At 42.3% G+C, this 12,390-nt stretch overlaps 1 protein-coding gene across 3 annotated transcripts in view; it reads right to left on the bottom strand.

Annotated features, from left to right (window-relative positions):
• The window catches only part of CDK14 (cyclin dependent kinase 14), a 263,591-nt gene that overhangs the window by 87,178 nt on the left and 164,023 nt on the right, over positions 1 to 12,390 (bottom strand). For all 3 annotated transcript variants that reach the window (XR_014176838.1, XM_081971698.1, XM_081971699.1), the window contains one exon: positions 6,306 to 6,369. Coding sequence is in view for 2 of the 3 variants with exons in the window: in XM_081971698.1 (XP_081827824.1) it covers positions 6,306 to 6,369 (64 nt within the window). In the remaining variant the exon portion in view is untranslated. The remainder of the gene's footprint in view (positions 1 to 6,305; positions 6,370 to 12,390) is intronic.

Genomic DNA, 12,390 nt, shown 5'->3' with positions numbered 1-12,390 from the left:
CGAGTTCAGGGATCTGGACGAGCAAATCCTGGCAAGACTCGTTTGTGGGTTAAAGGACATTTCTCTACAAAAACGGCTGTTGGCAAATCCCAATTTAACCCTACAAATAGCACTAAATGAAGCAAGGGCGTCCAAGTCAGCAGATAGATCTTTCGAGACTATACAACGCGGGTTCAGCGCGAGCCAATCCGGATCCAGACACGCCAGAGTTCACTATGAGGACACCGATCCAGACTTCGAGGATCCCGAAGTAGAGGACAGTCACCTGATGAGGAGCAGTCACATGAGACCTGGGGGTAAACCCGGATTCCGCTTGCCACCCTGCGCAAGCTGCGGAGGGAACCACCCCCGGTCTACCTGTAGGTTCAGGAACGTTGTTTGCTCGCACTGCGACAAACTTGGGCACATCGCAAGAGTGTGCCGGAGCGAAGTCCCTGCCTCACAACGGCAGCCTCCCATGTACCGCCAACAGAAGCCCAACCCAGGGGCTTGGCGAAAGCAAAAAGGGCGCCCAGAGAGAAACCCAAGAGAGTTCACCCAGAGAGATTATTCACAAAGAGCTGAAGGGGGATATTCCCAGAGAGATTACACACAAAGAGCTGAGCGAGCGTTTTACCAGAACGCTGAGCGAGAGTATTCCCAGGATACCGATGCTGAGATAGAGTTGACCCAGAGAGAGCAATTGCGAACCTATCTCACCACGATAGGTCAGGTCCGCACCAAGCGGCCTAAAAAGCTGAAAGTCACAGTCCTCCTGGAGGACTCTCCTTGCGAGCTGGAAGTTGACACAGGATTGTCCCTAACGATCATTTCATGGTCCGCCATGAAAAAGGCTATCCCTAGCCTCAAAAAGAGCCAACTACGCACACCAGACATCCTGCTACGAGACTACCAGGGTAACAGAGTTCCCATCGTGGGCCAAGGCACGTTCCGGATACAGTTCAAGGACATCGTAGCGCAGCTGCCAGTAACCGTCGCCAGCGCACCATTACAGAACCTTCTAGGATTGGATTGGTTTGAAGCCCTGGGTTTGGAAGTCACCGGAATCAACGCCGTGGAGAACAGCAGCGCTGAACAGATTTTTAAGGAGTTCGAGGATGTGTTCAGCCCTGGTCTTGGTAAGTATGTGGGTAAACCTATCTCATTCAATCTAGACCCAAATGTGGCGCCAATCCGACAAACCAAGAAGAGTGCCTTTTGCACTGCGCCCCAAAATAGACAAAGAAATCGACAAACTAGTAGAGCAAGGGATCCTTGAACCGGTGGATCACGCGTGCTGGGAAACCCCCATCGTGACCCCAGTTAAACCAGATGGGTCAGTCCGCATCTGCGCAGACTATAAATGCACAATTAATGTTGCGCTACAACAAAGCGCATATCCTGTGCCAGTTGTCCAACACTTATTGCACTCGTTGGGGCCAGGAAAGATATTTGCAAAATTAGACATGGCACAAGCGTATCAGCAGCTGCCTGTGGATAGCGCCACAGCGGAGGCCCAAACTATAGTGACGCACAGAGGCGCATTCAAATGTAACCGGTTACAATTTGGTGTGAGTATTGCCCCCGGTCTGTTCCAGAGCGTCATGGAGCGGTTATTGCAAGGGATACCAGGAGTCGTCCCATATTTTGACGACATTTTGGTGTCCGCTGCAAACGAGGAGCAACTATTAAAAAGAGTCAGAACTGTTTTGGCCAGAATCAGAGAGAAGGGTCTCCGCCTCAAAAAAGAGAAATGCCAAATTAACGTGCCTAGCGTAGAATTCCTGGGATATAGAATTGATGGTCTGGGCATACACCCTACATCGAAGAAAATTAAGGCGATCCAGGACGCCCCCACACCACGAAATCAGACCGAGTTGCAGGCCTTCCTCGGACTACTTAACTTCTACAGCATTTTTCTGAGACAGAAAGCAACCGTTGCTGAACCACTACATCGACTCCTCACCAAGAACGCAACATGGAGATGGGGACGTTCCGAGGTAGACGCTTTTGCCGCAGTCAAGCGCTTGCTTACCACCGACTCACTACTAGTACAATACAGCCAGATGCTACCACTGGTATTGACCTGTGATGCATCACCATTGGGCGTCGGCGCAGTTCTCAGCCACCGAATGCCAAACGGGAACGAAGCACCCATCGCCTTCTATTCAAGGACTCTTTCATCAGCCGAGAGAAACTACAGCCAGATGGACAGAGAAGCGTTAGCCGCTGTGGCTGGAGTCAAACGTTTCCACGAGTACCTCTACGGCCGCGACTTCGAACTCATTACGGACCATAAACCGCTGTTGGGACTTTTGGCGGGAAACCGCCCCACACCCGTCTCACTCTCGCCACGCATGACCAGGTGGACTGTTTTCCTGGCTGCGTATTCCTACAAACTGATACATCGACCGGGCTCCACTCTAGGGCATGCAGACGCACTCAGCCGTTGCCCACTTCCAGAACTTTTGCCAGACCCCACTCCCGAGGTACCGGTTTTATTAATTGACTGTTTGGACTCAGGACCTGTTTCTTCCTGCGATGTTGCCAGATTCTCTTCTAGGGACAATGTAATAAAACAAGTTCAAACTTGGGTCTGGAGGGGGTGGCCAAAGGGAAACGTGGGGCCGGAATTCAAACTGTTTTGGGCGAAATGTGATGAGCTATCAGTGTTACAGGGTTGTTTGTTGTGGGGGGATCGAGTTGTTATCCCATATGCTTTGAGAAGAAATGTTTTAGAAGCGTTACATGTTGGGCATCCGGGAATCGTTAGAATGAAGGAGTTACGTTTGGTGGCCAAATATGGACAAAGAGATAGAGGAATGGGTGGCCACTTGTGATCCGTGCCAAGAGTCTAGACCAGCACCCCCTGAAGCAACCGCCACAGAATGGGAGAAGCCAAAAGCACCCTGGTCGTGAATACACATTGATTTCGCAGGGCCAGTCCAGGGACAAACATTTCTTATAGTTGTGGATGCATACTCCAAATGGTTAGAAGTAGTCCTAATGACTTCAATCACGGCAGAGGCAGTCATTAAGGTACTACGGCGACTTTTCGCCACTCATGGCCTGCCCAACCTCCTGGTCTCTGACAACGGGCCCCAATTCACGGCCATGCAATTCGAGACCTACCTAGCCAGCCAGGGAATTCGGCATGCCCTCGTCGCGCCATTCCATCCGGCATCAAACGGACAGGCGGAGAGAATGGTGCGATCTGCAAAAGAGGCCCTCGCTAGGATGGGTCCAGGTGATTGGCAACCACGCATTGATCATTACCTCTTAATTCAGCACATTACCCCCAGCGCAATGACGGGTAGGAGCCCCGCTGAATTACTCATGAGCCGCCGTCTACGGTCTCACCTGGACCGTCTTCACCCAAATTACTCTGCTACATCGCCCCCAGACTCTACAAGCAAAATTCGGAGTTTTAGCATAGGGGATTCGGTATACGCCCACAACTATGCAGGGGGAACATTGTGGATGCCGGCAAAGGTAATTGGTATCACGGGTCCACGATCATATTTGCTGGAGCTAGAAGATGGAAGGAACTGGAAAAGGCACATAGATCAACTCCGGGGTCGCATTGCACACTCGGAACTACGATCCGCAAACGAGGACTATTTGCCAGCACAAAGTCAGCAACCCGAGAGCCCAAACACAGAAGAGCACAACACCTTGGAACCCAGGTTTGAACCAGCGGTCGATGGCGAATCGGAACAACGCCCGAACGAGGAAAGCCTTCAGACCCCCGACTGTGAAACAGGGAGAGCAGAACAAACCGATTCCGAAACCACTCCAGTTCAACCCGAACTACGACGATCCACCCGTGTAAGACAAAAACCAACATACTTAAAAGACTTTGTTACTAACAGGAACACTCCATCTAAGAAGGGAGGGGTGTTAGATATTAACATATATCGCAGCAAGTCTCCACTCAGGTCTGCCGCTAGGGTCCCCCCTCGCATTCCTCATCTTCCCGGATGGCCCCTGGAATCATCGCTCGCCGCGCAGAATCTCGCCGCTGCTCCACGCCGTGGAAAACAGGCGCGTGCGCACAGCTCGGCAAATTAAAGCCTGGGAGACTTGTTGTCACTCGCCTTTGCAGAAGCTTCCCTCCGAAGCGTTCCGAGGGAGGGCTGTAATCCAAAGGGGCGAAGCAGCCATGAGGTGGCCAAACTCACGAGCAACCGCCCGGCAAACCTCCTCTCCAGCCGGGCAGAGTGCCATTCACTGACCTAGGGGATATCCCTAAGGTGCCAAGTTGTCTGGCGCTCTGCCCTCTCCCCAGCTCCCGCAGCTTGGCACATTCGGGATACCCCCTAGGTCAGTGCAAGGAGCTCTACCCAGCTGGATAAGGGGGTTGCGCGAGCGCCTATTCCGCCCCCAGCAGGCATGCCTCCTAGCCTCAACATGTGCGGGCCTAGCTCTCCCTGCAGCAGCTGCCGCCGCGGGGCTCTGAGCATAACGTCTTCTCCGGTTCCAAACTCCCAAACTCAGCTGCTGAGTTTTCCAGCAGCGGCCACTCTAGGAGTGCGCTCTGTGGTTGTGGGCTGGCTGCTGGAAGACTCTCTGTCCAGAAGACTCTCTTACAGAGAGTTCCAGCAGCCAGCCTACAACCATAGAGTGCACTCCTAGAGCGCCCGCTGCTGGAAGACTCGACAGCCGAGTTTGGGAGTTTGGAACCGGAGAAGACGTTATGCTTGGAGTGCGGCGGCAGCTGCGACTGCTGCTGCAGGGAGAGCTGGGCCCGGACATGTTGAGTCAAGGGAGCAGCCGCCCGGCAACTCCCCCCTCCGACCAGGCAGAAAGCCACTCCCCAACCTAGCAGTATCCCGAAGGCACCAAGCAATGTAAGCGCCTTTCTCCCCCCTGGCTCCTGCAGCTTGGCGCCTTCAGGATACCGCTATGTTGCTGAGCGGTGCTCTGCCTGGCCAGAGGGGGGGTTGTCCAGGGGGTTTATTTTGGGGGGGTGGGCTTATATTTTTGCCAACACAAAAAATGTGGCAAGGCTTTAATTTTAGGACAGGTTGTATTTTTGGGAAAACATGGTAGTTAATTTCTATAGAATGAAAGAAATAACTAAACATTGCCAGTTTTGTTTGGAATAATTTTTTGCTTATCTAGAGGAATCTTTTTAAAAAACTAGTTAATATTTAGTATACTTTGTTCCTAAAAATTAAGATAGCACTGTTGAAAAGAAGAAAAGTATTACATCAACAAATAATATTATTATGGATAACAGCACAAACAATAATTTTAAACCTTGTGGCATAGTGGTTAGAATGCAATATTGCAAGGCAACTTTGCCCACAGATTTGAGTTTGATCCTGAAGGGGCTCAAGGTTGACTAGCCTTCCATTTTTCCGAGGTCGGTAAAATGAGGAGCCAGATTGTTGAGGGGAATATGCTGACATTGTAAAGCACTGAGAGAATGCTATAAGCATATGGAGCAGTATGTCAATCTAAGTGTTGTTACTATTACCAATTTTCTCTGGCTTTATTTTGCTCTATGCTTTTCATACTACATTCCCACTTTGTACACCCTAATTATGTCGAAGCCATACTGGTATTCAATAGAATAGATCAAAAACAATGTAACAACAGTTGATTTTTAAAAAATTGGATTTCAATTTCAGAGATTAATGGGTCCATATTCAATTCACTATTTCAGAAAATACAGTATGTAATTATTTTCTTTAGGAACAACAACATATTGATTTATTGGTTAAGTACATTTTTTTATACCTCTAAAACATTGAGCTGAGATGCTTCAGCTCCTATTCAATTCCTAATAAAGTATAAAATTGCATTTTGGTTTCTTGATAAAAGAGATGCCAAAATGGGATATGAAAAGTAGTGTGATGTGTCCAAACACTGTTAAAAGTCTCCCAGGACTAAATGTCTTGAAGAGTTAATATACGAATTGAGATATTTCTAGACTCGCAGAGTATAAAAATTGTGAGGGGGGAAGCAGAGATTGGGGGGCAGGGGAGAAATTCAGAGGGAAAGAAGTAAAGCCATGTTCTCCCTAGCTATCTATAGGAAGGCACTACAGACTGCTCATTCAAGCACTTTCCTAATGTTTCCTACCAAATATATGCATAATAAAAGCATACCTAAATTTCAACCAAAGAATGATTCCTGATAAAGAAAAGATTATCAGATCAAATACTAAATTAAATGTTTATATAATTTAACTTTAACTTTATTAGAAATCATAATCTGCATTTTGCAATGAGTTTACTAAACCTTGAAATGGTGTTTCCGTTCAGATAACCAGTATCTTTTCAAAATAAAATATATAACTTTAATAGCAAGCAACCAACCTGGCTTGAAATGTGGTAGTGTGTCAACGCCAGGCCATGATTCTTCATTTGGAGTTCCCAGAACCTGTAAGAAAACAAAGAAATATATATATTCATTTTTAATGTAGATGATCATTTATTATGAAGCATTTTAAATTTAGATGAATAAGTTTAACTGAGACACAGAATTAATTTTTAAATTTATATAGAATTTATGTAATTTATAAATAACAATCAAAATTTATAATACTTTTGTTACCAATTATTTAAACATTGAAGAGGTATTATTCCTAATTATTATTGCATAATTATAAGGAGCTTGATGATACTAATTCAAAACTGAAGGGTATATATGCAAAGTGTAAGTGTATTAAATAACATGACGAACTTCTTAATTCATTTAAACTGAGTACTCTGTGCACATAGAAAGATTAACTTAGAGCTTTTGTTGAGTTAAATCTACCATGCAATATTTAGTGTGCCCAGCAGATGGAAGCAAACAATTTAATTTAGAAAGACCTCTACTCTCATAACAACTTATTACTGTATTCTCTCAAGACAACACTAGATTTTTCCCTAAATAATTTATTTTCTAAAATGGGAGGATAATCTTTTATTTGTTGAAAATACAATGAAGCAGTAAAATTTTCATTGGCAATGTGTTCCTGCAGGTGCATTAAATTCAGGGTTGCCTTCTTTAGTAAGTTACTATTAAGAAACACAACTTTCTGATGAAAAACCTAGTCTCATAGCTATATTTTAAAAAGTACTGAGCTGCAAACTTTCATATACAATAACTTATTTCACCATTCACAAAAAGTACAAAATGTAAACTACCGTACTTTTGGGGGTATACACTCCCCCCACCCAAATAAAGTGGGTGGAAATGTCTGTGTATCTTATACAGCGAATGTTGCTGAAGCTCCACCCACCCATGAGCTTCCACCCTTTGGTCTCTGCCTCCCAACACTTTGCCTCCTTGAAGCAAACAGCAAAGAGCCTGGTAAGTTTCACCATGAGCAGCTAATCGGTGATTGGAACTGCCTTCCGGAATACCACCTATTTTTTGTTCCAGGCTGCAGGGATAACCACCGCCCATAGCCGCCCATCACCGTTGCTGCCTATCGCCGCTTCCATACACCCCATTTTCAGCTTCCACACATTCAATTTTCGGCCTCCACGTGCCCCATTTTGGCCTGTTTCATACAGTGAAGATCGAACAGGCCGAAAATATGGCACAAGGAGGCCGAAAACGGGACGTGCAGAGGCAAAAAATGTGGAGGCAGCTATTGTCAGCAGTGGCAATGGGCAGCAATGGTGGCAATGAATGGTGGTGATCCCCATAGCCTGCTACAGCTGATACATGGTATTCCAAGAGGCAGACTGACTGCCAATCAGCTGCTCGTGCTAAATCAGGCGGTGCTGAAGCTGACCAGCTGTTTGCTGTTTACTGCAAGGAGGCAAATTGCTGGGAGGCAGAGGCAGATATTTTTTTTCTTGTTTTATTCCCTAAAAGTGAGGTGCATTTTATAGTCCAGAGTGCCTTATAGTCTGTAAAATACGGTAATTACTGGAAGTTAATTTTATAATTTGAAATTATTTTTTAATCTTAATCTTCTAATTACTAATTTCCAATTAAAAGGATATATATTTAACATGGACAATATACACGTAAATATATATGTATCTGCATGTCAGACTACTATGTTGATTCCAATTGACTACAGTTTATCAATTGGAATCAACAAAGGTTGCAACTGATTTTGCTAAATGTAATCAGTTCAAATTTACAACAATTTCCTTAGATTTGGTAGATTATCTAGTTCAATACCCACATTTTTGAAGTAACCATTAGTTCTTAATTTTTAAAAATATTTTACATAGGTACAACTCCAATTACAATATAGTAATACTTTCAGAGTGAACCACAAAGCAATTAACAGACCATGTGGCAGGTGGGAGGGGGGGGAAGAGGGCGAGGTATGCAACTATTGCCAGACAATTTTTCCAAGTAACTACTTCACTTTCTAAAAAGATTATTTAAGAATTGGATCCAAAGACGAAAGCAAAATAAAACTGCAAAGAAAATCCAAGTTGCTCTATTCCACTAACATCTTATACTTATTAAATGATTTAACCAACATACAGTGTATGTATGCATTTTTTTCAAACACCTAGAAGCAGATCAAATCAATCTTTATCATGAAAGAAAAGTTAGCAGATGGCTCAAGATTACGGAATACTTTGAGTGCCACATAATATTATCAGTCTAACCTATTTCTCTAAATTGATTTTTTAAAACAGGAGAAAAGTTTGTATCATTTTTGTAAATTTCACTAACATAAGCCTTTGTTATAGAAAAGATGCCTAAGAGACAATGGTAAAAAGAAGGAGCAAATATGATCAAACAAAGATAACTCATAGCAGCAAAAGTTGTAAATCATCAATAATTTCTGTCCTCATTACCTCTGTAGAATGTAGTCTGGTAGTTGGGGAATAGTAGGTCAGAAGAAATGAGAGCTTCAGGCTTCATAGTTCTTTTGAACTATGTTTGTTTGTTTGTTTGTTTGTTTGGATTTATATGCCGCCCTTCTCCAAAAGGACTCATGGATTTATATGCTGCCCTTCTCCAAAAGGACTCAGGGCGGCGTACAACATTAAAAAACACACATCCCAATATGAGTGACTTTAGACTTTTGTCTAAAGTCACTCATATTTATTTGGTGATAGATACCACCTGGGCAAAATCTAATGAGTTGATATCAGTATCAATCAGAATAGAGCTGGTGGGGACCATGGAAGTCTTCTAGTCCAACCCCCTGCTCAAGCAGGATACCTATACCATTTCAGAGAGATGACTGCCCAATCTTCTTTTAAAAACCTCCAATGATGAAGCACCTACAATTTCTGAAGACAAGTTATTCTACTGGTTAATTATTCTCACTGTTAGGAAGTTTCTCCTCCTTAACCTTCCATATTGCTTCTCCTTGGTTAGTTTCCATCCATTGTTTCTTGTCTTGCCCTCTGATGGGCTTTAGAAAATAAGTTGATACCTCTTCTTTGTGGTAGCCTCTCAAATACTGGAATACTGCTATTGTATCACCCTAGTCCTTCTTTCCGCTAGGCAAGCCAAACCCAATTCCTGCAACCATTCTTCCTATGTTTTTATTTTCAGACCTTTAATCATCTAAATTGCTCTTTTTTGTAATGTGGTGACCAAAATTGATGCAGTATTCCAGATGTCATCTTACTAAGGATTTATAAAGCAGTACTAATATTTCATGTGATCTTGATTCTATGCCTCTATTTATACAACCAAGGATTGTATTAGCTTTTTTTGGCGGCTGCTGCACACTGCTGACTCATGTTTAAATGATCATCGACTAGGACTTCAAGATCCCTCTCACAGTTACTATTTTTGAGCCCGGTTTCACCTAATCTGTATTTATACCTTTTGCCTAGGTGTAAAAACTTGTTTTTCTCCACATTAAATTTCACATTGTTGGACAAGGCCAATTGTTGAAATCTGTCAAGATCTTTTTGGATCCTAAGCTTTTCTTCTGAGATGTTGGCTATTCCTGCCAGCTTAGTGTCATCTGCAAATTTGTTGAGTTCTCCTTCTATTCCCTCATCTAAGTCTTTATGAAGATATTGAAGAGCACTGGGCCTAAGATGAAACCTTGTGGTACTCTACTGCTTGCTTCCCTCCATATAAATGTATTACCATTAAGAATGATTTATTGAGTACAGTTTGCCAACCAGTTACATATCTAGTGGTGATGTTGTCTATCCCACATTTTTCTAGCTTATCAAGAAGTAGGCTATGATCTACTTTGTCAAATATTTTACTTATTTATAAGGAAATCCCTTGCAACCTGGAATTCATTTGAATTTCCAAAGGTGTGAACGGGTTCTTGATGGCATTATCTGCCACATATGGCTGGATTTTTGCATCTATTGCTACTTTGAGCTGTTATTGAAGGGAGCATAGCTGGACTCAAAATGTAGTGAATGTATCTGAGAAGGATGAATTGCAATTGCCTTTATGGAGGTCATTTTGTCATCTAGCCATTCTGGATTAAACCCATATTCCACTCAGATCTGATGTGGAATTGGGTAGCACATACATAAATAATTAAAAGCAATTAATCAATCTCTAACTAGGAAAGATTATGGGGAAGCAGGTGGGGTGTCAGCTACTAAAGATTCTGAATGAAAAGAATTATCTACTTGGGAGGGTGGTTCAGTTGTGAATACAATACTTATTTAACTTAAAAAGGTATGTTTCTACCAGGTGAATCCCTGAAAATATGCAAATTCTAGCAAAAGGTACATGCAGCAGACCTATCGGTTTTAAATGTGAAACAGGGTATATCTCTAATATAACTATGTTATGACATGCTCAGGTTGAATCCCAGTGAGGCAGAATTGCTTTTAGCCTGAAAAAACTTCAGGTGATTTCTGTTTGTAGTTTTAGGGCCAATTGAATATCATCTAAAGAAGATAATCTACCAGTTGGAAACTTTCCTAGACTTTATATTCTGATGTACAGGTCCTTCATTTACAACAATTTGTTTAGTGACACTTCAAAGTTACAACAGCACTGAAAAAAAGTGACTTATGGCCATTTTTCACACTTATGACCATTGTGGTATCCCATGGGTCATGTGATTAAAATTTCAGTGATTGACAACTGGTTGCAATATATCCCAGGGTCATGTTATCACCTTTTGCGACCTTCTGACAAGCAAAGCCAGATTCATACAACTGTATTACTCAGATTCATACAACTGTTCATACAGATTCATACAACTGTATTACTCACCTAACTGCAATGATTCACTTAATAACTGTGGCAATAAAAGTCATAACATGGGGCAAAACCCATTAACAATTGTCTTACTTAGCAACAGAACTGTTGAGCTCAATTGTGGTTGTAAGTTGAGGACTAGCTATATCAGCCGGTGAAGTTCAGAGTCTTTGCATGGCTTCCACTAATGTGCCACTTGTGGCCTTTTCAGGAATGGGAGGTTCTAGTGTTAGTGATTCATGCTTTATCATCTTGCATCTTGTCTACTGAATTTAATTTATATGGAAGTTTCCTTGAAGATGATTCAAAGGTACAATTCTAAAAACATCTTTTTACCTATTGACTGATTAAACAGGTAACAGCACTGCTTTCCTGTTTGCTTCTCTACCCAATTCAAGCTCCTAGTAATTACCTATGAAGCATTTTATGTCTTACATCTTGATTGTATACAACAGTGCCTAGTTAAATATGGTCTTCCCACCCTGCACCCTGCATTCTGCTGAGATGTTGTAGTTATGCTACATTAGTCTAGAGCAATGTTTCTTAAAGTATAGTCCCAGACCCCTGGCGATTGCCAGAGAGTCTCTTGGGAGTTCATGAAATCAAAATTATTTGCCAAATCAATGAAAAATAATATAATTCCACAAAGCGCTAGCAGCTGCAATGAGTGAATTTTTAATATGGTAAACATTGATCAATATAATTCATATAAACAAAAGTTCTTTTGGAATCCTACATAATTTTTAAAAGTAGGAAGTGGTCCTAAAAAAGAAAGAAAGAAAGAAACACTGCTGTAAAGTGTTTAAGTTTAGGATGGCTCTTTTCCTATTAATATTTGACAAAAGATGTCAAACAATATTGGAATAGTAATTAATTGTCTATTTTTAATTATTTATTGTTGCTTGAGAAGTGAAATATATTTTGTATTATGGGATTATATGATATTATTTTATAATTGATTGGATTGTGATTTTATATTCTGTAATTAGCTGTCACAAAGTCTTGGGTACAAGTAGCATACAAATTATTGTATAAGTATAAAAATAAGAAACACCAGCAATCTAAAAAAAATTTGCTTGTCTTACTATCACCTCCAGGAACTGCAAGTGCCCAAGCTTGTACACATGCCGCACCACTTCTTATGCAGCCTGGTTGCAAATAGGCTATAGTCTGGGACTCCTGAGTTATACAGTTTCCTATAATGACTTATATAATAAACGTCTTTCTTTGAAAGCTGTAACATCATTTTATATAATGTTATGCTTTGCAGATTTTGTATTGTAAAAATACTTTCTT

Source organism: Natrix helvetica, assembly GCF_964273705.1.
Source record: "Natrix helvetica genome assembly, chromosome: Z".
In the NCBI taxonomy this organism is placed as follows: domain Eukaryota; kingdom Metazoa; phylum Chordata; class Lepidosauria; order Squamata; family Natricidae; genus Natrix; species Natrix helvetica.
Note: the sequence above shows the minus strand (reverse complement) of the source record. Positions and strands in the feature narration are given on the sequence as shown.